This window comes from Hippichthys cyanospilos, chromosome 3 (genome assembly GCF_059441005.1).
Source record: "Hippichthys cyanospilos isolate Australia breed blue-spotted pipefish chromosome 3, RoL_Hcya_1.0, whole genome shotgun sequence".
In the NCBI taxonomy this organism is placed as follows: domain Eukaryota; kingdom Metazoa; phylum Chordata; class Actinopteri; order Syngnathiformes; family Syngnathidae; genus Hippichthys; species Hippichthys cyanospilos.
Genome location: NC_142371.1, coordinates 4,159,513 through 4,181,431, shown reverse-complemented (window position 1 = coordinate 4,181,431; position 21,919 = coordinate 4,159,513). Strand labels below are relative to the sequence as shown.

At 42.4% G+C, this 21,919-nt stretch overlaps 2 protein-coding genes across 4 annotated transcripts in view; one reads left to right on the top strand and one right to left on the bottom strand.

The window, feature by feature from the left end:
• The window catches only part of LOC148425531 (kin of IRRE-like protein 1), a 42,284-nt gene extending 23,380 nt beyond the window's left edge, over nucleotides 1-18,904 (top strand). The window contains exons 2-15 of one of the 2 annotated variants that reach the window (XM_088411502.1): nucleotides 1,967-2,122; nucleotides 3,929-4,078; nucleotides 6,313-6,470; nucleotides 7,612-7,762; nucleotides 7,863-7,968; nucleotides 10,222-10,370; nucleotides 10,475-10,602; nucleotides 13,582-13,708; nucleotides 13,802-13,902; nucleotides 14,547-14,745; nucleotides 16,249-16,356; nucleotides 16,476-16,585; nucleotides 16,729-16,818; nucleotides 16,926-18,904. In XM_088411502.1, the coding sequence (XP_088267628.1) occupies nucleotides 1,967-2,122; nucleotides 3,929-4,078; nucleotides 6,313-6,470; nucleotides 7,612-7,762; nucleotides 7,863-7,968; nucleotides 10,222-10,370; nucleotides 10,475-10,602; nucleotides 13,582-13,708; nucleotides 13,802-13,902; nucleotides 14,547-14,745; nucleotides 16,249-16,356; nucleotides 16,476-16,585; nucleotides 16,729-16,818; nucleotides 16,926-17,417 (2,225 nt within the window). In that variant the 3' untranslated portion in view covers nucleotides 17,418-18,904. Of the gene's footprint in view, nucleotides 1-1,966; nucleotides 2,123-3,928; nucleotides 4,079-6,312; nucleotides 6,471-7,611; nucleotides 7,763-7,862; nucleotides 7,969-10,221; nucleotides 10,371-10,474; nucleotides 10,603-13,581; nucleotides 13,709-13,801; nucleotides 13,903-14,546; nucleotides 14,746-16,248; nucleotides 16,369-16,475; nucleotides 16,586-16,728; nucleotides 16,819-16,925 lie in introns of both variants that reach the window. The other variant, XM_088411501.1, reaches the window with a different exon arrangement.
• Nucleotides 18,905-19,936: 1,032 nt separating this feature from the next.
• Nucleotides 19,937-21,919, bottom strand: part of LOC148425530 (suppressor of tumorigenicity 14 protein homolog) — a 29,647-nt gene continuing 27,664 nt past the window's right edge. For both annotated transcript variants that reach the window (XM_088409307.1, XM_088409308.1), the window contains exons 18-19: nucleotides 21,230-21,366; nucleotides 19,937-21,146 (exon numbers count right to left, since the gene is read on the bottom strand). In XM_088409307.1, the coding sequence (XP_088265433.1) occupies nucleotides 20,985-21,146; nucleotides 21,230-21,366 (299 nt within the window). In that variant the 3' untranslated portion in view covers nucleotides 19,937-20,984. The remainder of the gene's footprint in view (nucleotides 21,147-21,229; nucleotides 21,367-21,919) is intronic.

Below are 21,919 nucleotides of genomic sequence, written 5' to 3'. Positions count from 1 at the left end.
AAACAAAAAGCATGTTGAGCCCAGACTCAAATCCTGACCCGAGAACAACCGCCCTGCTCAATCACACTAACCGTATGAATGAATGTACCGTAAAACACTTGCACACCTATGATTTTTTTTTTCGATAGATACAGTCTTGGTCTTGTTCCGTTCTCAACCTCCAAAAGTCTTGGTCTTGACTCTTTCTCAAGCCTCTTGAGTGTCATTAATGTCTTGGTCTTGGTTGATGTGGTTGTGACTACAACAATAGTCATCAGCATTTGCTACAATGTGAGTCTACCTTTGCAGGCCTTGGGTACAGTTCGATTACATTTGCTTGCACTGGGGCTTTTGGAAGGGTAAATCCTCATCTGACTTCATCGCAGCATACGACATTATTACATAAACAAGGCACACGAAGTTTTTAAATTCACCTTGCGATCTTACTATCACATATCTGTTGTGCAGAAACAACAGATGTCCACTGTGACTCCACCTCATTCTCCTCATGGAGGTTGGTACTTTGAAAGAAGGGTGTTTGAAATCTCGAACAATAAACAGGTGATCCCGACGCTCTTTGAAACCTTTGTTCATCGGAATGCACCAAACTAAATGCTTGGTTGAGATTGGGTTTTGCCTTAATTATGCTGAGAGAGGCAGAGGGAGGGACAGGGTGACAGACAAGGTTCAGTCCACAGGCCCTCCCTGAGATGAAGTGGATAATTGAGTGTGGAATAAACACTGCCAACAAGCAGCCCCATTCAAACTCAAAGAGAGAATGGTGCAAAAGAGAGGGGGGAACAGTAGAAAAAGGAGGGTGAGAGCGTAAGCAAAAATCCCCGGCACCATCTTTAAGGGGTAGGGGGGCTGCTATTGAAAAGCTATTAAACTTGCATTTAGCAGGATTGATTGAGAATGAAGAGGCCTATTAAAAGAAGGGGACAAGAGGACAATAGTGCGTCTCTGGTTGCCGTATGTTGCCCTCCTTTCAGCAGCTTTCTTTACTGGTGCTGGGGGGTGGGGGGGGGGGGGGGGGGGGGGGGTAACCTTGTCTGTTTAAGCAGTCCAACCAAGGCAAGCAGTTCAGGGAGGGTTGTGGGTGGAGGGGGGGGCTTAGCCCAGCCTGAATAGAGGCCTCTTTATCTACCCCAGTCCCCCTTCCCTTGCATTCTCTATTGAGCAACAATGAAAGAGAGAAGGAGAATGAGTTTTCTTTTTTTTTAAAACCCCCGACTCACACAGAGAGCCCACTTAGATAACCAACCAACTGTCTCTTTCCCCGCCCACGGATTAGTTACCTCTGGAGTGCTGCCATCTTCCTGGGCCCGTATAGGCTTTTTTAATACGCAATCTTAATCATAGAGCCACAAACATTTGGAAACCATATTCCTGTTGTGTCTATAAGTGTAATTTGTTGTGTGTCTGTGCGTGCGAGCGTGCATGTGTGTGTATCGGAAGGCCAGACAACCAATCCATTGAGAGTGTGTGCCACACTTAAACACAAGCAGTACAACGGCGGCAGGTGTCTCTGCTGAATTTGAAGCGCCTCAAACAAAACGGGTCCCGAGGGACCTTTGATGCTGTTTTAATTGTTTAACATCCATTTTTACTAAAAGTACACTGAAAGAGTGGCAGATTTTTCCCCTCTTCTTGCACAAGTGCTCCGTGCCAGTAAGCATACAAGCATATGGACTCGGGAAAGAGTTAAATAAGTTATGAGGCAACGCTGACTCTTCTTCTTGGAAGGGATATTTATAGGGGGGGAAATATTAAATGTTCACACAAGTCAGCCTCATCCATCTCTTTAAAATGTCAGTTTATTGAACCATCACCCTCACTCTTTACAGGGCTACTTTCACAATGCTAAACCTACACACCTGCTGCCGTTCACTCGATATGGGACGTTGTGTGCAGTTTGTACATGATTTGCCCTGAAAATGTCAATTCTTGTACCATTCACAAGACGTTTCTCCTTCTGTCCTTGCAGCCGCCACCCGAGCAGCCTACTTTTCCCAGCAGCCTCAGGACCAGGTGGTGGTGTCTGGGCAGTCCGTGACTCTACCGTGTGTCATTGTGGGCTACCGAGGGATGGTGCAGTGGACCAAAGATGGACTGGCTTTGGGTGGAGAGAGAGACCTACCAGGTATGATCTCATTTAGCCTCTCTTGCAAGATGTTGACGTGACTGAAACGGCGTTTAAGGAACGTTGTACGCGTCACACAGTTTGACTTAAATTGATTCGTCATAGTCGTCTTAGGATACTTTGATCTAAATCAATTGAGTGCCACATTTAACAAGAACAATTAATACACATTCAACATTCTAAAATTATCAGGCTTGCAGGTGAAATGTTCTGTAACCTTTACAAGTGAACTCAAATGACCTCTAAACATTCGAATGGCTATGTATAACGGAAAATTTCCAAGGATGCGCATTTCTATTCTGTTCTGCGACTCTTGCAGTCTTTTAATTTCTGTTGTCATCTGATGGTGACATTCTTCTCTAAAATCATTGACTACCTCCTTTTGAGACCATTCTTTTTGAAGCCTTGTTTATGGTTCTTTCAATGTACTGTTGATCAGTTGTTAGGCGTAGTGTATCTCATTATAAGAGGACAGTTTTGATACAAATTCTGATTGTATGAGAACATTTATTGGTTATTTTCTGGATCAAAACACTGTTGTGAATGTTCTTGCTAAAATTGGAATTGATTTTGATTTTTAGTTTCCATGTGTTGGATTTAGTGCCATCTAACAGGGAACTAAAAGAATGCCACAATTTCAAGCACAAACACTTTTTAATGTCTCAGACAGAACACTCTTTGCAAGCCAACAACCATTATGCAATGTTTGAGAATTTTTTCAACCCGTGGGTACCCATAGCACAGTGCTTCGCAATTATATTTTGCCAAGCCCCCCTAGAAAAAAGAAATCTTTTTGCCGAAGTGTCCTTGAGCAAGATACTGAACTCAGTTGATCTCGATGCTGTGCCATCAGTATGTAAACGAGTAGAAGTCAGCCTAAAGCACCTACAGTAGAAGAGCAAGTCACCTATTACCATTTGCTTTACGGGATCAGTGTTCAAATAGGGGCATGAGTAACCCTGGTGGCATGTGGTGGCACTTCAAGAGGTACATGATATTTTAACAAAGTTTCTAATTTCTCAGCAAATCTAATGTCTCATATTTTTTCCTCATCCAAAAATGGTTTGTGCTGGTTTGGGGGTACTTGGCTATAAAATATATATATATAACATCACAGGATACAGTTAGGAGAAATTGGGACTCTATGGGTCAAGATGTTTTGGACCTCCATTAAGACTTCAACAATGAAAAAAACATACTGACACCAAGTCGAACTGAACAAAACAGTTGGGTGGAAACAGGGCTTGGAATTCTGAAAAGCAATATAGCACCTCTTAGTGCAAATACATTTTCTCGAGGTGAATTTACTAGTGTTTGCCTCCCTCCAATCTATGGCGGGCCCCATTAGAAGCCGAGCCTCGCTTCCTTAACCATTTAGGTTTTACAAGATCGAAAAGTGTAAGGTCGGCTACTGCTGTGCGCACGTAATGTGATTTGCTGTTTAGATTTGTAAGGTTTTGTAGGAATGTATATAATCAATCAGCTTTTCACGCTGACATTTGATGGCAGAGAGACTGCCTCTTGGCCCTAGAGGCCCTGCCACCATCTTTATTATGTCTGCGCTTCAAGGACAGACCCCTCATGCGTTTCATTTCCCACATCATGCTCCTCTACACGCAGACACACACATACACACTCACGCACAATGGCTCAATCCTACCGAGGTGCCGCTTGCGTTCATTTGTGACTCAAACAGCTTTTCCACATTTCTTAGTGCTTTGTCCAAATGGGCTCCGTAGTTGTGTCATTATGTGTTTATTGTTACTCGGTTTGCGGCTGACTGTTGTGTACGCTGGCTTCACGCAGGCTGGACGCGCTACTCCTTAATGGGCGACCCGCTATCAGGCGAGCACAGCTTGCTGATCGATTCGGCAGAGCTGGTGGATGATGCCGTGTACGAGTGTCAGGCGACACAGGCGGGCCTGCGCTCCCACCGTGCCAAGCTCACTGTACTAGGTAAGATACGCAGCTCAGGCTGCCACAGCTCGGGAACGGTCCCAACACATCACACGAAACACAAGTATAAAGACGGGCATTATAAAAAAAAAAGAGCAAGTCGAGCACAATGCGTAATTATCCCGTTCGGAACATCGGCGGGCGGACAAATGAAATCTGTATTGCATCGTACACAATACCACTGACCTCTTTAAAGGCTTTACAATTAATAAAATGATTTCTTATCACCACTCAGCAATAACCCCTAAGCGATAAATCTAATTTCTTGATGGAAATGAAATGCTGGGGGCATAATTCTACTGAAGCTCAGCCAAGATGGGAGAAGAAAAAAAGGAGTAAACACTCTCAAGACTGTGGATGTCTTGGCTAATGTGATTGCAGGAATCACAAATGACTGGAGTAGTCGCTTGAAAGTCAAGGTCTGCATGGTTAGCACATTTTATGGTGAGCCACAACATTTGTCAAGCGCATGGCAGTTTTTACATTAACGCGATGTGAGTGATCCACTTCTTCACGCAGACATTGAGGGCTGAGGAGCGGTTGGGGATACATGAATGTGTGTTGGGTGAGTGTGTGTGTGTGGGGGGGGGGATACAGGTCTTGTGGGAATGAGAATAGCTCTGCTGGCATCTGGTGGCACTTGAAGGGATGTCACTATCCATATATCTACGTTCGCCCAGCACGCTTATAAAAGAGGCAAGGCAGAAGCAGCTAGAATATGACACATGATGATGAGAAACTTTGCCTATTAAAGCTATCGTATTTGCATTTGTTTACTTTTCAGACGTATTTACTGAGCATACAGTCTTGTTTAAGTATATATTTGACCTTTGGTTGTGCTGAGACTCAAGTTCATTTTCTTACTGATAGAACATCTATTTGTCAAACAAGCATTCATATTCGATTCAAGGCTAATAAATTGTTTTGTGTTTGTATTTCTGTTTTCAACTCAAAGGTAACATGCATCAACCCCCACCCCCCAGACGATTAGTTTCCAATCAGGAATACATATCAACAGTCACTGGTTTATCTATTTTATTTAAAATGGTAATGAAAAATCTGTCCAACAAAGAACCGATCCCTATCCTCGAATCAAATCGGCTGTGTTCACACAGTGCCCACATTCATGGGTTTGCAGGAATACCAAAACTTACAGTAGCCCACTCATGCACAGATTCAGACTAAGCCACGTGCCAGAATTGAAGCCTTAAGTTTGTGTCTGAGATAATGTATTTTTTCAACACTACTCCTGGAAGTCTTGTGACATGTTTTTATTATCGCAGGCACATTACACAGGCAAGAAACGGAAGCTAACGTCGTCATAAAGGGCACTGTAATTCATCGAGACCGGTGCTGGATGGGCAATTGTGCCCTTTCACATATACATAAATGAGAAAGAAGGCTTCTCAGGATATATGTTTATATGTAGGCAAAACAAGAAGTGAAAAAGTTTTCCCCTGTGCATGTGTATTTGCGTGCAGTTGCCTGCGTGCCAAAGCAATCCAGAGTCAACGTCTGGAGTGCAGTCAGGGGAATCGGCATGGAAATTAAAATCACCTAGCACTCGGATTCCATTAGTGTCCATGCGGCAGCAACGGAAAGACCTCTGACAATTCAGACACACACAGTGAAATTGGTTCGGTGGTGGAGGGAGCGAAAAAAGCCAACACAAACCCCACATTCACGCCGCTCCTTATTGGTCCGGGAAATGGACGCCCTCATCAGGGGTGGCACGCTTGGGTTGCCAGTGCTGTGTGAGAAACCATGCAAATAAATGAACAAATAAGCAATTCAGCCCAAACATCGCTCAGCAGCAGTGGGAGCGATTGCAACAATAATGCCGGGCTCTGAAAAGGAAATAAAGAATGTGAAGTGTGTTATTTTCCCCTCAGCTGACTGCCATTTGAGGACTTTTCATCAATGATACAGTGTGAAAGAGACATTATCATAAGAGGATACTTGTTTGCCTTTTTCTTCAATGTCACAACAATGGAATGTACTGTAATGAGACCCATTACCAAATCTGCAACGGATTTTTTTCCAAGATAATAATGCACTCTAATTAGTAGAGTATTCATATTGTTGTAACGGTGTCAAAATGAAATTTTGCTTCACTCAACTATCCATTTTCTTCTACTTTGTGTGAGAGCCAGGGTACCCTCTGGACTGCATATAAACAGCCCTTTAATTTTCTGTGTTTCATATTTAGTGACGCATTTGTTATTGTTTTGCAGTCCCTCCTTCCGACCCCTTGGTGGAGGGGGGCCCCGTTGTGCGTCTTAAAGCCCACACGTCACACAACCTCACCTGCAGATCCTACGGAGCCAAGCCTGCCGCAGAGATCACCTGGTACCGAGATGGAGAAGTAATGGACACAGCAATTTACTCCAAGGTACATGCAACTAAACAGCTCTCGCCATCATTTCCTCCGTTTCAACACATGATTAGAATTATAAGCAAAAACCACCTTTGTCTTATATAGTTTTCAATCAGCACCCTTTTCTCATAAGGTTTGCCTCTGCAGTCCCCCTCCCGTTTTCACTCATGCCTCTCCTCTCCGCCTGCTCCCCCTTACTCCCACTAACCTCCTTGCTTCCCCCTCCCTTCCGCTAATGCTGTGACACTACAGCATAACTGGAGCATGCCAAAGCTCAGACAGGCATGAGGGTTTGATACAGTAGAGTTTTCTGCAGAGAGCGAATCACCAACACAACAATGCCGAAACACAATGGGGATGCGGCGGAGCGTGAGTCAGCCACGGCTGGGAAAGTGTCACATTTTTCATGCTCTCTGACCACGCTAAACGACGCTAAACACCACATTTAAGGAGGCGAGCGCTTGCACTGAGAGGGGAAGGCGGGGGCAGGAGAAAGGGGGCACATATTAAAAACATACAAAAAAAGTTTAACACATAAGAACTGAAAGGGGTCTCAGAAAGGGGGGGCACATTAAAAAGAACGAAAAATAACACACAAGATATGAAAGGGTCTCATGTGATTTCATCTTATAAAAAAGAAAAGTGTGTGCCTCTTGCTGAGGAAGAGAAAGAGTCGCTCCATTGATTTTTGGTATCCAGGAGAAAATGCCCAGCCTGCTTTTTTTTTTTTTTTTTTATCAGAAAATGTGACACTTGTGCTTCACAGTCACCACCCAGACACTCACAAGCAATTTGGCCGTCACCCTTCCCTTCTGTGTGCGCGCGTTTGTGTGTGAAAGAGAGTGAGCAGTATGCATTACCTTCAGAATCTACACCTTGCCTCACTTAGGCGTATTGATTTCTGTGAGCAGTAAATAGATTTAAAAGACGATGACAAACAAGGCGCTGACGGCAAACGCTCTCAGAAATGTAGGAACAGCAAAAAATCCCCATGCTGCATCGTAAAGTACCCTAATATATTTCACCGCCAGAGCCAAAGAATTTTAAATTAAAATAGCGTTACTGGCGTACGCATAAAAATTGAAAATAAGATGACATATAGACGGCGTACCTATGGCTTGCAGCTGAAACGAACAGCTACTGTGTATTGTTGCAGACACTGATGGAAGATGGGAAGAGGGAGGCAGCTGTCAGTATGCTTCCAATCATCCCAGAGGACAGCGACTCTGGCCGCACCTACACCTGCAGGGTTCTCAACCCAGCTGCCCCTGCTGGGAGACAGACATCCATCACGATCAATGTCCAACGTAAGTCACAAACACGTGCTTGTCCGCATTCTCATCCAATGACAAGGAGAAGTTGTCACACCAATATATCGCCTCCTAATTTTTTCATCACATCTTGCAGACCCTCCATCTGTGGTTTTGTCAGTCCAGCCTCAGACGGTGACCGAAGGCGCCAAGGTTCTCTTCATATGCACCGCCTCAGCCAATCCGGAAATTATTGGCTACAGGTAGATGCACCCTCTATAAACGTTTTAAAGGAGGAAAGTCAACCCCAAATCATCTTGACAATATATTCTATGCGTCTCCACCGGTCTAAATACAGTCTTCTGATTCATATTGTGTATGTGAAATATGAATTGATCAGTTTAATGAGCGAATGACTGAAAATGAGCGCAGTTGCACAGGTCGTGACAAATCCTAGCTATCCGCTTTTTTGAGTCCATGTGACGTTTGGTCGTTACTTAAGCCCCGACTACTGTGATGTCATTTTCAGTCGACAGCTGCTGGTCCCCAATGAGATAAATAAAATCAGGTGGGTTTTGCTGCTTAATTCTTATTCGACAAATACATTTTGGGGTCATTCTCATAGTATTTTACCCAAGGGTTTGTGATAACTAAGTGGTTGTGGGATGTTAAACTTAAACACAGTGTCTCCGTTCGGGTGAAATTTCAGCTACCTAGTGTTTTCTTTCAATGGTTTCCCTTTGATATGAAATGCCTTAGAAGTAAAGGTCAAAAGATTATACAAAATACTGCACAAGGGTTAATCTAAATAGGTGGAGCTGCATCAAACAATTGTTGCTAAGAAACTGTTTGGGTTGACCCCCCTTTAAATTGATATGTTCCCGATTTAGCCATTTCAGGTTTAAAAATGTAATATTTTATCTACCGTATACTCAATTTGATGTTTTCATTATATTTCTCATGTATGTACAGTACTAATATTAAAGTCTTTAAAAAAAACACTGCCACTCGTGGTCGACGAAAAATGGCTTCACATGTGCTCGAAGTGGCGGTTGGGTGGAAAAGTGATTACCACATCTGCCTCACAGCTCAGAGTTGCGCGGTCAAATCCACCTTGCTCCAGCTTTCCTGTGTAAAGTTTGCATTTTCTCTTTGTGCCGGCATGGGTTTTCTCTGAGCAGTCCAGCTTCCCTCCAGATTCCAAAACATGCCTGGCATGTCCTTAGGTGTGATTGGGTTCATGTTTGTGAAATATTCATCACTCAGTGCCCTGCAATTGGCTGGCAACGGGTTCAGGGTTTCCCCTGCTTACTACCCATAGAATGCTGGAATAGGCAAGCCTGCAACCCTTGAGAGGATAAGCGTCCATAGAAAATGAATGGATGGATGGATGGATGGATGGATGGATGGATGGATGGATGGATGGATGGATGGATGGATGGATGGATGGATGGGCTCGAAGCTCAGGTAACGACCAATCACATCTCAACTCGCAAACGTCACATGATCAAATCCAGAAAACAGGTGAGCCGTGATCATTACCTGATCCTAAAACACATGTGGTCATTTTCTGTTGACAGCAAATAGCAAATTATTTTTTTTAAGTATTAACTACATAAAAATGGTTATCAGACAACCTATAGACAAAGTTTACTACTGAATTTGACTAATTTAAGCAAATTAAGTATCATTTTAAGAAACATGACAGCTTCATATGCAAAAACATGAAAAGGGCTAATTTGCTATCACACTTGCAGAAAGTCCAGTCACGAATTTTCATTTATGTTGTTGTTGATCTCTTCTTATTTTGGATGTCAAAATTATATAAAGTTCTTCATATAAGTCACTTCCAACCAAGGATAGACGTTGAATATTTTTCTTTTAATGATTTCAATTCTTCTTTGTTTGTTGTTTCGTTCACGTGAGTAAATCAGCCATGCTCCAAAGCTTTTCACACATCTTCACTGTGGTAAAGTCATAATTGCATTAGCTATTTGTATTGGAAAACAACTGTAATGAATAAAACATACTTCAATGAAAACCACTACATCATTAAGTGAGGGTGCTCTGTGCCACATAACCATATATTCTTATATTACTGCAGTTCAGACAAAATGTTACCTTTCTGTGGCTGCAAATGGCTAAATGAATAAACTAACCACACTACACTAACCACAGATATAATATTCATCAGATTGTAGCGTTTAGACAAGTGGGGCTGCAAAGAACATATTGCTGTAAAGAAAAATGAGTTTGACTTCCCTTTTCTGTTGGGCAAATTGAGTAGAATGTTTTTTCGCCGTCATAACGTGCAAGGCTGAAAAGCACATTACCCTGAGAAGTGGAAAAAGTGCAAGTGTTTGAATAATTTGCTTGAATGAGCCGCTTGATTGGCAGCATTTGATTATGATTGGCACACGCTATGAATGAACTAATAGCCACTTTGATATGCATGGCTAAGTACCTTCCCTGAACTAATAATCTGACTGCATAATGTGATTATTCACCCATCCCAGGTGGTCTAAAGGAGGAGTCCCCATCTCTGAGGCGAATGGTGACAGCCTGGAGGTGACCGTGGACTATTCCTACTTCACAGATCCGGTCTCCTGTGCGGTGTCCAACTCTGTGGGCAGCACCAATGTTAGCACCCTGGTTGATGTCCAGTGTAAGTCAAACTGGAAGACTGTAAACAAAGCTGTGACATCGTAGCCTTGAGGCGTATGTGTTAAGCGGTAAACATATTGATTCTAACTGTAAGCTTCCTCACAGTTGGCCCCAGATTGTTGTCAGGGCCAAAGTCGATGACTGTGGACATTGGGATGGATGCAGCATTCACTTGCACGTGGACTGGAAACCCTCCCCTGACCCTGGCTTGGACCAAACAAGGCTCAAGCGAGGTAAGGCGATAGACAAGCATCTTGAAGATTCAACACTTCACCGTTGATCACCGTCCCCTCAGAGTGAAACATTCGCACATGGCCTTCAGGCATGACGCCTTCACACTTTTCTCTCTACACATTCTTCAAAAAGCTGCGCTCACCAAGCTCCCTGAGGGATAACGCCTCTGGCAGAGAACTGTCTGTCCACTGACAGATATACGCAACGTTGCCGTGCTCAGATTGGCTGTCGTCGCACTAACTCAATCAGTCCGAGAAGCAGTCAGTCAACCGGTGCGGGTAAAACATCCCTAGCTCATCAGGCATCAGGCAGCGCTAGCAGCATTTGAATAACCGTTTCCTAGAAGAACTTAACTATGCTGCTAAAAATTATTTCAGTGCAGCATCGGCGCACTTTCTTTTCTCGCTGCCATTACTACTAACAGGTGAAAATACCCAGAGTAAAAAAAAAATCGAAATGCCGTGAGCCATGTCGTCACAACTGAGGGAACATTCGGCTCCTCGGAGGGAGAAAGCAGACATTTTTTCTAATCCACCCACTCTTGCTGTCCCACACATAGCTAAGAGTAATGGATTAATTGGGTTACTTTGTAAGTGCGTTGAAAAAGAAAAGTGGACGGTGCAAGAGGGGGCCGTGTGGAAATAGGAGGGAGGCCTGAGTGGAGGTAAATGGATTAAGCGCAGCTTGATAGAATGACAGAATCGATGAGCTAAGGAGTGAGTGAGCGCGGTCCTTCAGAGGCCCACTCACACCATCCTTCGCTCTGTTGTCTTCTCGCAATTTTATTACAACAAGCTTACCAAGCAGCTACTCAGCCCCAGCTTGAGTGTTAAACGTTGTGATAAAAGACAAGCAAATTGTACCAAAACCCACAAGCATCTGTAGCCACTCGATGATGTGAGAAGTAAAAGAACACAGTTCACTTTGGGGTGATAAACCCTTCCTTGATTGGCATTTAACACACTGGGGTTTTGGGAGGATGGTGTTGTATCACTAGGGGAAAACAGTTCAAGCAAAAAACAGTGCAGGAATGCCATTTGTTGCCAGCAAACCATAGTATTATGGAAAAGACATACCGTATTTTTCGGACTTTAAAACTATGAAGGCTCATGATTTGAGCCCTGCCTCATAGTCCGGTACGGCTTATCTGTTGTTTTTTTTGTTTTTTTATTCATTTATTCATTTTTTATTTATTCATCAACCCTAACCCTAACCCAGCAAACAAATGTGTGTATCTGTTCAAGGTTTAAATTCATGGAACAACTATGAAATAGAACTGAAAAGATGTGAATCACAGGCTGTGCTCAAAAAGAGTTCCATAAATATATTATTAAAATAAAATATATGTCTAAATTGAAAAAGAGAATGTATCAAATTTTGGGTAAATTTGTGATTTTATATATTATATATTTTATATATGATTTTATTTATGCATTTATGATCGTAAATATGAATTATGTGCAATGTGTTTTTATGTTCACTAATCTATTAAACAAAGGGAGATTAAAAAAAGATGCTCTTGAAGTATTGATTTCGATTTTGAACCGCTATTTAGTATTCTGTTAGTGTTGAAAATATCCATCCATCCATTTTCTATAAATATGTTGGGATTAAACATGCAGGCATGTTCAGTCTGTTAAAGAGAGGATGTTGCTGTTGACAATTACAAAAAAAATAACAAAAAAAAAGATAAACTTCCGTGTAACATCTTTTTGCAGAAATATCTCATTTTACTACCTGCGGCTTATAGTCCATTGCGGCTTATCTGTGACAATCCTTTTTTTGCTCATATTTTGCTGCTGCAGCTTATTAACCAGTGCGACTTATAGTCTTTATAACATATTTGCAGCCAGACAGTTTTCACAGCGGAGTTTTGACGATAGCAAATCTATCTCTGATGTAAACATAAACAAATGTGTTGTGCAATCTACAATCCGACTGACGTTAAAAACAAAACCATCCAACAACGAAAAAAAAGAAAGAAAGCATCTATTACAAAGAAATATATCGCTACACCTTTACAGAAGGTGCAGTCGGTGCATTTTTTAAAGTTAAATTTAAGATCCATTGAAACAACAATATCTCTATCTCTTCTATTTTCACATCTTCCTTCTGCTCCTGAACTTGCCCTCCCACCCACAGTAAAAACCAATCAGGTTATGCCAAACACAGTGACACTCAATCAGTGTCCATTTCAGGATGTGATTGACCTTTGTTTTCCAACCCCAAACAACTCAAGCACAAGAAGCCCAATGCGTGAAAACGGAGCTAGTTAACATACAGAAAGCCTAGCGTTAAGAAGTAAATATTAACTTAATGTGACTTAAAAAAAGGCTTAATTGAATTGTTATTAATACAACTCCTTTTTTAAAAATATTTTAAAATTAGTCTCAATGCACAAAAGCGATTGAGCACAGCAGTTTCCTTCCTGCCACATCGGTGGTATTTTGGCTGAAAAAATGTTTGAGAACCAATTGTCAAAGACAAATGTAAGCCTAGTTGACAAAAGACAGACAAGCACACAAACTAACAAGAGTTACAAGTGAATGAAAAGCTGATAGTTCAAAATAACGTCTGCCTTATTCTCATTACTTTGCTCATGAGCTGCCATATGCACCTGCTCCTCCAACAACAGGCATCTTACCTTGTCTCATAGAAAACTAAGAGAGCTAGAGAAACAAGGTCATATCCTTTCATATCCTTGCACTTATACAAAGCTTGTATTGTGGTTATAATTAACATTGAATCCATTGCAGTGTATAGAAGTAAAGGCATATCTTTTCTCCAAGACAAAATGAAGTCTATCCTTAACAAAATGCAAGAAAGTTTTACAGTGCAGATTTGTTAATTTGGTATCTAACTTTTTTACACAAGGTGACATCTGTACTGCTTTGTAGGAATAAGACATGTCATGAAATCATGTCATTTGTCTAGAATGAAAACCCATCAATCTCCTTGGCCTTCTCTGTTTCTCACAGGTGCTAAGTAACAGTAACACCTTGCAGCTCAAGTCTGTTACACAGGCGGAAGCTGGGACCTATACCTGCAAGGCCATCGTTCCCCGCATCGGAGTTGCCGAAAGAGATGCCACCTTGACTGTAAATGGTGCGCTACCTCCTCCGATGGATTACTCTGACAATATGGTGTCTGGTGTGTCAGAATGTTTTCTCATTCCTCTGCCTGTGTTCTTCACACTAGGCCCTCCTATCATCACAGCTGAGGCCACACAGCATGCAGTGAAGCACTCCAAGGGCAAGCTAGAATGCAGGGTGGGAAGCACCCCTCCGCCTTATAAGATTGTAAGTGAATCTCTTTGTCATTCAGTTGTGTTTGCGACATACATATTTCACTTGCTTGCATGTTACCCCTGACCTCACCTTGACACCTTTGCACCAAGACATATTCAACTCACTAATAAAGGCATACGCATATATTCAGCAGCGTAATTGCACTGGCATTAAAGGAAGCGATCGGCGTAGGGGGAGCTGTGGGAGACGGGCTCCCTACACGTTTCAGACAAACTGCATTCAATTAGCGGCTCGAGAGGCATCACTCAGGTGACCTTGTTGAACCAATGAATGTATGCTGGGCTGAGAGAGGATAATTAGGGTGCGAGAGGAGCGGACAGAGGGAGAGACAGGTGCTCTGCTGGCCCTGCGCTACTGACGGCAAAGAGGAGGCCCACTTCATAGTGTGGCTACCTCAGCCTCCTCATACCTCACCTTCAGGGCGCTACGTGGGAGGGTGCTTAAACATAAGCTCGCCAGCTAGGTCAGCCTCGTAGCGCTTTTGAGGTCAGCAGAAAGAAAGTGCTACAGAGGAAGATACTGGTACCAGAATGAATGGATCTAAGGGTGTACGTGTATTCCCTTTACTCACAAGTGAAGAAGCATGTAGAAAAATCACTCTCATCAATTATGTACGATTATGCTCCTTCCCACAGGTATGGTCCTTTGGAGACATCAGCCTTTCGTCCGGCTCCTCTGGTCGCTATTCAGTGCAGACGGTAACCAACGACCAAGGAGTTGTCTCATCTCTGGTGCTCTCCGAAACTCTGGCGCCTGATTTTGAGCTGCGCTACAATTGTACTGCTTGGAACAACTTTGGCACCGGTACCGCCTTGGTCACACTCAAGGAACAAGGTAAATACACAACAAGAATAGCTAATATTGTAAACCTGATAACGTAATACTAATGATAATAAACGTTGTGAACGTGAAGAAACGTTGTGCCCAAAGTCACCTGAGATAGGCTCCGGCATCCCCACCACCCCTGTGAAGATAAGCAGATTGAATAATGGATTATTATAACTTCGTTCTGAGCAATCAACATCAAATCCATAATTTTTAATATACCTGTATACGACATGCCTCTGATTTTTTTCCAATTTTTTTCAGAATTCATGAATAAATTATTAAGATATTCTCTTTTTAACACCTGATTATACATGGTTGTTTTTTAGACACCTTATTATACATGCTTGTTTTCTTTCCAAAAAATCACCTTCGTACACATCTTTGAAAAAATGCCTCATTATACTTTTTTTTCTATGGGGTTACCTTTTGTTGGGGAATGCTTTGCTATACACAGTCATTTAAAAATGGGAGGGCTTACCACACATGCCACCCCAGAAAATGTGTCACTATACTTGCTATACATGTTTTTTTTTTTTAACGCTTTGCTATCAGATGGGCATTTATTCATTTGTTTTGTTTTCCCGTCATTAACTGTTCTGCTGATACAAGCTGGTACGTCCGTCATCACTTTCGGCACTTCCATCATCACTTTTCTGGTTCGGTACCAAGATGGAATGGTTCCTTTCCTTGTCCCACGTAAGCACTGGCTCTGACAAAATCTGAGTAAAAATCAGCAATGTAGTTTTTGCCTAATCCTGCTAACTAACTCACCAAACAAAGGCAATCAAAACATAAAAGTCTCCCGCCGAAGCCCTTTGAAGACAACATAATGAAACTCTCAATCCTTCTGCAAAGAAGGACCAGATTAGGTAAAAGCAGAGCCCATGCCTCTCCTTATCTTAATTATACGCTCCTAATCGATATGATTTAATCAGCAGATGGTTAGCTTTAATGAATATGTTTGCCCTTATAACATAGATATTGATTGGGGACAAAAGTCAATTAGATGGAGTCATGTGTTTTAGTTTGGTCTGATATTCTCTATCATTGTGTCAGTCAAGCCCGGCATCTCTGGCTGCATTCCACTAAAGTGATCTTAAAATTACACTGGAACGCTGTAGCCAGTGGAAGACTTTTGTTGGAGCAGACACCAAAAATAAGGTCTTCTCTCGTAATTTACATCACTGTGGCAGAGTGAAGTCTCCAGAGAAATGGGCTCCGGTATCTCTTCTAGAATCTCTAATTAGATTACTGTCTATTGCTTCATTGCATGTCAAGCCTTGTTACCCTTACTTCAGAGAGATTAGAGACAATAGCCAGGGTGGTGTGATTCCAGATTGCCCGCACAAGCAAACGTTCGTGGTCACGGTTAACTGAGCTTGCATCCTTCAAGCGCTGGTATCTCAGGGATTAGCAAATTAAATGGGAGTGTCTGGTTCTTTGTATCAAATGTTTCTGACACTTTTCCTAAGATCATGCTTAACTCTGCCCCCGTTACTCTTGTTACAGAAGCCCCACCTATGCTGTTAATTGTTGGTGGGTCAGTGGGTGGAGGCAGCGTCCTGATCATTTGCGTTATCACACTGGTCTCCATCTGCTGCAGGCACACTGGCAAAGGTGAGCTCAACGGTCAGTATAGGGCAGATGGGTCACTTGCCCATTTTTATAAATCAAACAATTGCAGTGCTGTTTCATGTTGAATAGATTCTATAGCCTATCCCTTTCATTACCTCCAGGCAAAAGATGTACCCGCCTCTCCAAGAGTGACATCAGAGTTCAAATTGTTCATAGTGATCACAATGCCACACGCGGCAACGATGACGAGGAGGATGTCAAAGAGCCAATGGTAAAACCCCAGGAATCCATTCTCGATATAGTCTTGTCATTCATAGCGAACATTAAATCATGTAACAGAGTCGCCTTGTTCTCTTCCAAGCAAGGTCTCGTCTTCTGTATTAATTCATCAAAATAAGCGTGGTCTTTCCTCAGGCGCCAAATAGTAGCGAGTCTCCTGGGACGTCTCGCACAGAACACAGTGATCTGTTGGAAGAGGAGGAGGATGAGCGATCGGACATCAAGGTAAACACTCACTGGAAAAAGACTGCCAAATAGCGCAAATCCATACTTTTATTTTCAGTGTCTGAGGTATGTCAAGTACTCAAGACATGTATCTCTATCCACTCAAGGATCCCACCAACGGCTACTACAACGTGCGTGGTCACGAAGATCGACACATACGCGGTGGGGGCTTCTCTGAGTACGTTCCCAACCCTCGGCCTGTCTACACACCATCCCAGCTGCCTTCTCCGAGCCCGATGTACGGCCAACACGGCACCCAGCCACGGGTTTACGACTTCGCCCACCGATACACGACCAACACACTGAGCCAGTCCGCGTATGAACAGCAACAAGCCGCCCAGCAGCAGCCCGCTCAACCGGCCACCATTTATCCCACCGACCCCGTCTACAGCGGCTCCGCATATCTGCCGGCAACCTATGGCCGCGCCTTCACCAGTTACGTCAAGCCAGCTTCTTATGAGAAAGTAGACGCGTACGACCAGTCGGATGAGGCCAGCAAGGTGTCCAGTTCGTCCCGCTTCTCTTACGCCTCGTCACAAGTGTCCTCCCAACAGTCGGACTACGGCCGGCCCTCACAGCGTATGCAGACGCATGTGTGATCAGACAAGGGCTGTTGGAAATCAAAAGAACAGAAGCAATGTGTAGTGAAATATGTCGCCGCCACATACCCGTGTGGGAGAACTAACATGAACAAAGACTTTGTCAACTTTGGACAAATACTAAGAGGAAGTCACTCTAAGCTGTCAGCGTGACAAACGGAGGATCGTCATTGATGCTAAACAAAGCTGGAGATTTCAGCAGATTGTGAAGTTTAATACCTCACCAGTTTATCTCTGCATGATTGACCACACATGACACAAACATGAGGAGATACTCTATCGGTGGACTCGAAAATCAGATCTTCTTGACAAAAGTGATTTAGCTGCAATGTCAACGCTCGAGGTGAAACATCAGCAAGATGGCGTTCCTACAGCTTAAAATGGACACCAACAAACTACCACCAATGTCTTTTGCTGTTTTTTGGTTGGCATGCGAAAGGAATACAGTACCAAGCACACGTGTGTGTCCATTTCCAACAAAAGACTGAGCTAGCCACAGAAACAAACTAACCTGCGGATGATTTTGGCCTGTTCTGGACCCTATAAAACAACCGGACCACAAAATGTGAAAAGGAGTTGTATTTTAGCCTTGATTTCCATGAACAACTGTAAGGCGATTGTGTGTTTTAAGGAGGCGGCAAGTGGAAAGGCCATAAATGCCCAAAGATGGTGACCGTTTTACAGGGTTGGGGTCCCAGTACTGCATTCCTTACCCGGTACTGTTTTCTACAGTATTTTGTGATTGTGAAGCAGGGAAAAAGGGTATTACCGGAACAATCAAACACGATCATTTGTAAGTAACATGGTGGCAATCTTGAACTCGAACAAAACCTGAGTGCCACATCAGGAGGGGCAATATGCCAGGCAGTCAGATGGACGCTTTACATCCTAATCAAATGGTCTTAAAATGTTTACAAGAAACAGTACTACCCTGGAAATACAGCATCTGTACAAAAGGCCTAAGCCCATGTTTTCTCTCTGTTGCATGCAAATGATGTGTCTAGTGAAAACCTTCCGCATTTAGAGTCATGTCCATTTCATGTTTGAGACGTTTGTTTCTGCACCTGGCTCAGTTGCATTTTACCTTGTGGATGTTTCAGTGTATGATGCCTGTACTGCCATTTGACGCTTGTTACCAGGCAGCCTGACGAGAACAAGTAAAACTTGATAGTGGAGGCAAAATCATTGCTTGTCTTTATTTTTATATTTTATATAAGCCTTAATGTACAGCGTGTAAGCTGCTCTGTAAAATATCTTTATATAATAATGTATCTATCTTGTTTGATTTATTTGAAGCCACTGTTTTCTTCCTTACTTTACCAATCATTTAATGCTTTTTTTGTTGGTTATTTTATCGCAACTAATTGTCATTTGCTTGTTCATTCTTTTAATAATGTATTGAGAGTTTTATTTGCTGAAAAAATAAGCTACCATTGCTCGTATCTTTGTACACATATTTATATTTAAATAAAACCATTTCCGATAAAGTCAGCATTTAGTGTGGAATTTTGTGTGTAACATTGTGGAATGTTACACACACACACACACACACGCACACGCACGCACACACATTAATGATGTTTTTTTTTTTTTATTTCTATTTGTTTTTCAAACACCTTATTACACATATGCACCCCCCCAGAAAAAAAAAAACATCTCATATCCATTTATTTTTCATTTTTATTGCTTTATTTACTTTTAAAAATAGCCTCACAATACTTGCCCATTTTTTTATTTTTGAGAAAATATACATGGTAATTACCCCCAAAGACACCTTCCGATACAGTTATTTTTGTTTAAAAAAAAAAAAAAAAAAATGTACAATGCTCTTCCCGGCATACTATATACATTACCCTTTTTTTTTTTTAATTAAATGCCTTGTTCTGCATTATAGTTTCTTTTTGTTTCTTTTTTTCTTTTTTTTGGGAGGGGGGGCACCTTACCAAACATACGTTGTAGGTTAAAAAAAAAAAAAAAAACCCAAAAAAATCACAGATTGGAACAAGGTTGGCTTTTTTTTTCTTTTGCAACAGCGTAATATACTTTTGGAGGGAGGGCTGAATTTTGGAAGACCAAAAAAAAAAAAAAAAAACAAGCAAACAATATCCCCATTTGCCCCCATTTTGGTGTGGAATGGGGGGCCAGCTTCAAGCAGGTGTGACAAACAAAGCCTCTCACATAGCAACAATGATGAATACGTAAATTAGCGGCGCTGTTGATTTTCCTATTCCCATAGCAGTGCTCGGCTTTTAATGAAGACAGATGCGATCGTACAACCCCCACTGCACGTGTACGTTCCTCCCGGAACACAGCATGCCCATCTCGCGGGCTAATAGGACAGAGCTGAGACAAAAGCAGGTATTATTGACAATGTGAGTTTGTCTTGTCACCTGTGTTCCCCTGGTAGGCACGCAGCTCGCCATGGGGACGTGAAGAACATGCTCATTAGAACTCAACAACGTCTCACAAGGTATGCATTTGTTATCCACAACATAACAAATGCAGCAGCCATGACCCAGTCAAATGCAAATCAGAGGAAATTTAATGAGGAATTGGGGAACACAATCAAAATTGTTTATTGGAGTTACTTTTTCCTACGTGTGCACGCACATACAAACATACACATGCACGCACACTCACACAAAACAAGAAATACTAAACTGGGACCTTTATATCACTGCTGCATAGTGTATATGAAAATATTTGTCAATAGTAAATATTGTGAATTCTTTGTTTGGAAACAAATTCCATTCCCTTCCACAACAGCAGTATTTATTTCCCAGATTGTTTGTGCCCTTCGATAAATATCGAAAACTTTGGATCCCTACATTAAAACTTGCAACAAATGAGAAGTCTGGAAGGTAAATTGTAAAAGAAAACATTTGCCTAATTTTACAGACTGAAAAGATGGTTTAGTTTCTCAAGCAAACAAGATGAGAGCTGAGAAGGTGACTTAAGCATAACTGTGGAACTACACCAAATACCTCAACCACTATGGAACTGATTCGCATTCAACAACAATCTTATGATAGGTTTTACTAAGTGGACTGAATACCACAGTTGGTGATTTTCCAGCGCTCTAATGGGGTTTTCGATGTTTTTTTTTTTTTCTCATTGCCACAAAAGCAAAAAAATGGTTCAGAAATGTATCAACAGTGAAGTGAAGGCTATAAAGAGGCATTGTAGGTTCATATTTGGTGGCTAAATCCCAAAAATAAGTAACGGATGAGAGATCGTTGCTGTTCAAAAGCACTTCAATTGTTTCTTCAATCATTGAAATTTGAAAAACAATGGCAAAATGTGGATAATACTTGACTTTAGATTTCAGTGAGGATATTTTTATCTGTAAACAATAAAACAGAAGATGATTACAATACCAAATGTGAGTCAATGTGGCCAATGCGTGCGTCATACTTGGAGTGGGAGGATGAATAAAATGGAAATAAAGTGCTTGGAGTCATTCATGTGAGGGTCTGGGTCTATGCAATGTCACCTAAATCCAACGCTAGAAAAAAAAAAAAAAAAAAATTCTCCATGTCCGTTAGCCCGAGCTTCTCCGTCACATGATCAAACCCCCGTCTCCTTTTTGATCCAGTCTCTCAGCTTGGTGACACGAGTGTAGACACCAGGCTTGTTGCGGCGAGCGCAGCCCTCTCCCCAGCTCACAATCCCAGCCTGGAACCACTTCCCACTCTCCTCAAAACACACCAGGGGGCCTCCGGAGTCTCCCTGGTGAACGGGGTCATAAAAGAAGGGCGGATGAGGGCACTCACAGGGCTGTGAAGAACATCCATCTATTAACTTCCTCTCACCTGACATGCATCAATTCCTCCCGCTAAGAATCCGCTGCAGAGCATCCGAGAGGTCACCTGGCCCTCCGTGACCACATTGCACACGGAGTCGTTGATGATTTTCACCGAAGCCTTCTGTAGAAGCTGTGCCTTTTGACCTGAGAAAATAGGACAAGGGGGTCAGCGCTCCACAATGTTCGCCCCTCAAATCAAAGGTGTTAATGGGCTGGATTAGTGTTAGCTAATGAAGGTTTAAGAGGCTTCCCAGAGGATCGGCATCCGTCTTGATGTATGGATATGGGGAAAGGCTTAATGGAAGAGAGCAGATTAGAAAATGAAGAGAAGGGAAGGGAGGCAGTAGAGAAGCATGCCGTGATGTGAGAGCGAAAGAAGCAGGAAGGACATTAAAGGAAAGAAGGAGGACGGGATGAAATGCAAGAGATAAAAAGACGAAGCAGGAAATGATGGAAGATGAAGGGCTGAGATGAATAGCTCATTGTAAGAGGCATCGGGGAGGAGTGCAATGTCTTAATTTTGATGAGTGTTGGATATGCAAAGTGGGGAAACAGACACACACACTCACACACACACAGAGTACTACAGAGTGGGTCACCCATAATTAGGGAATAAAAGCTGCAATATACAGAATGGGTATACGGGTTATCTCGCCACTTTGCACTTCACTTTTTGTGGCTTTAGTGCTTAGCGTTT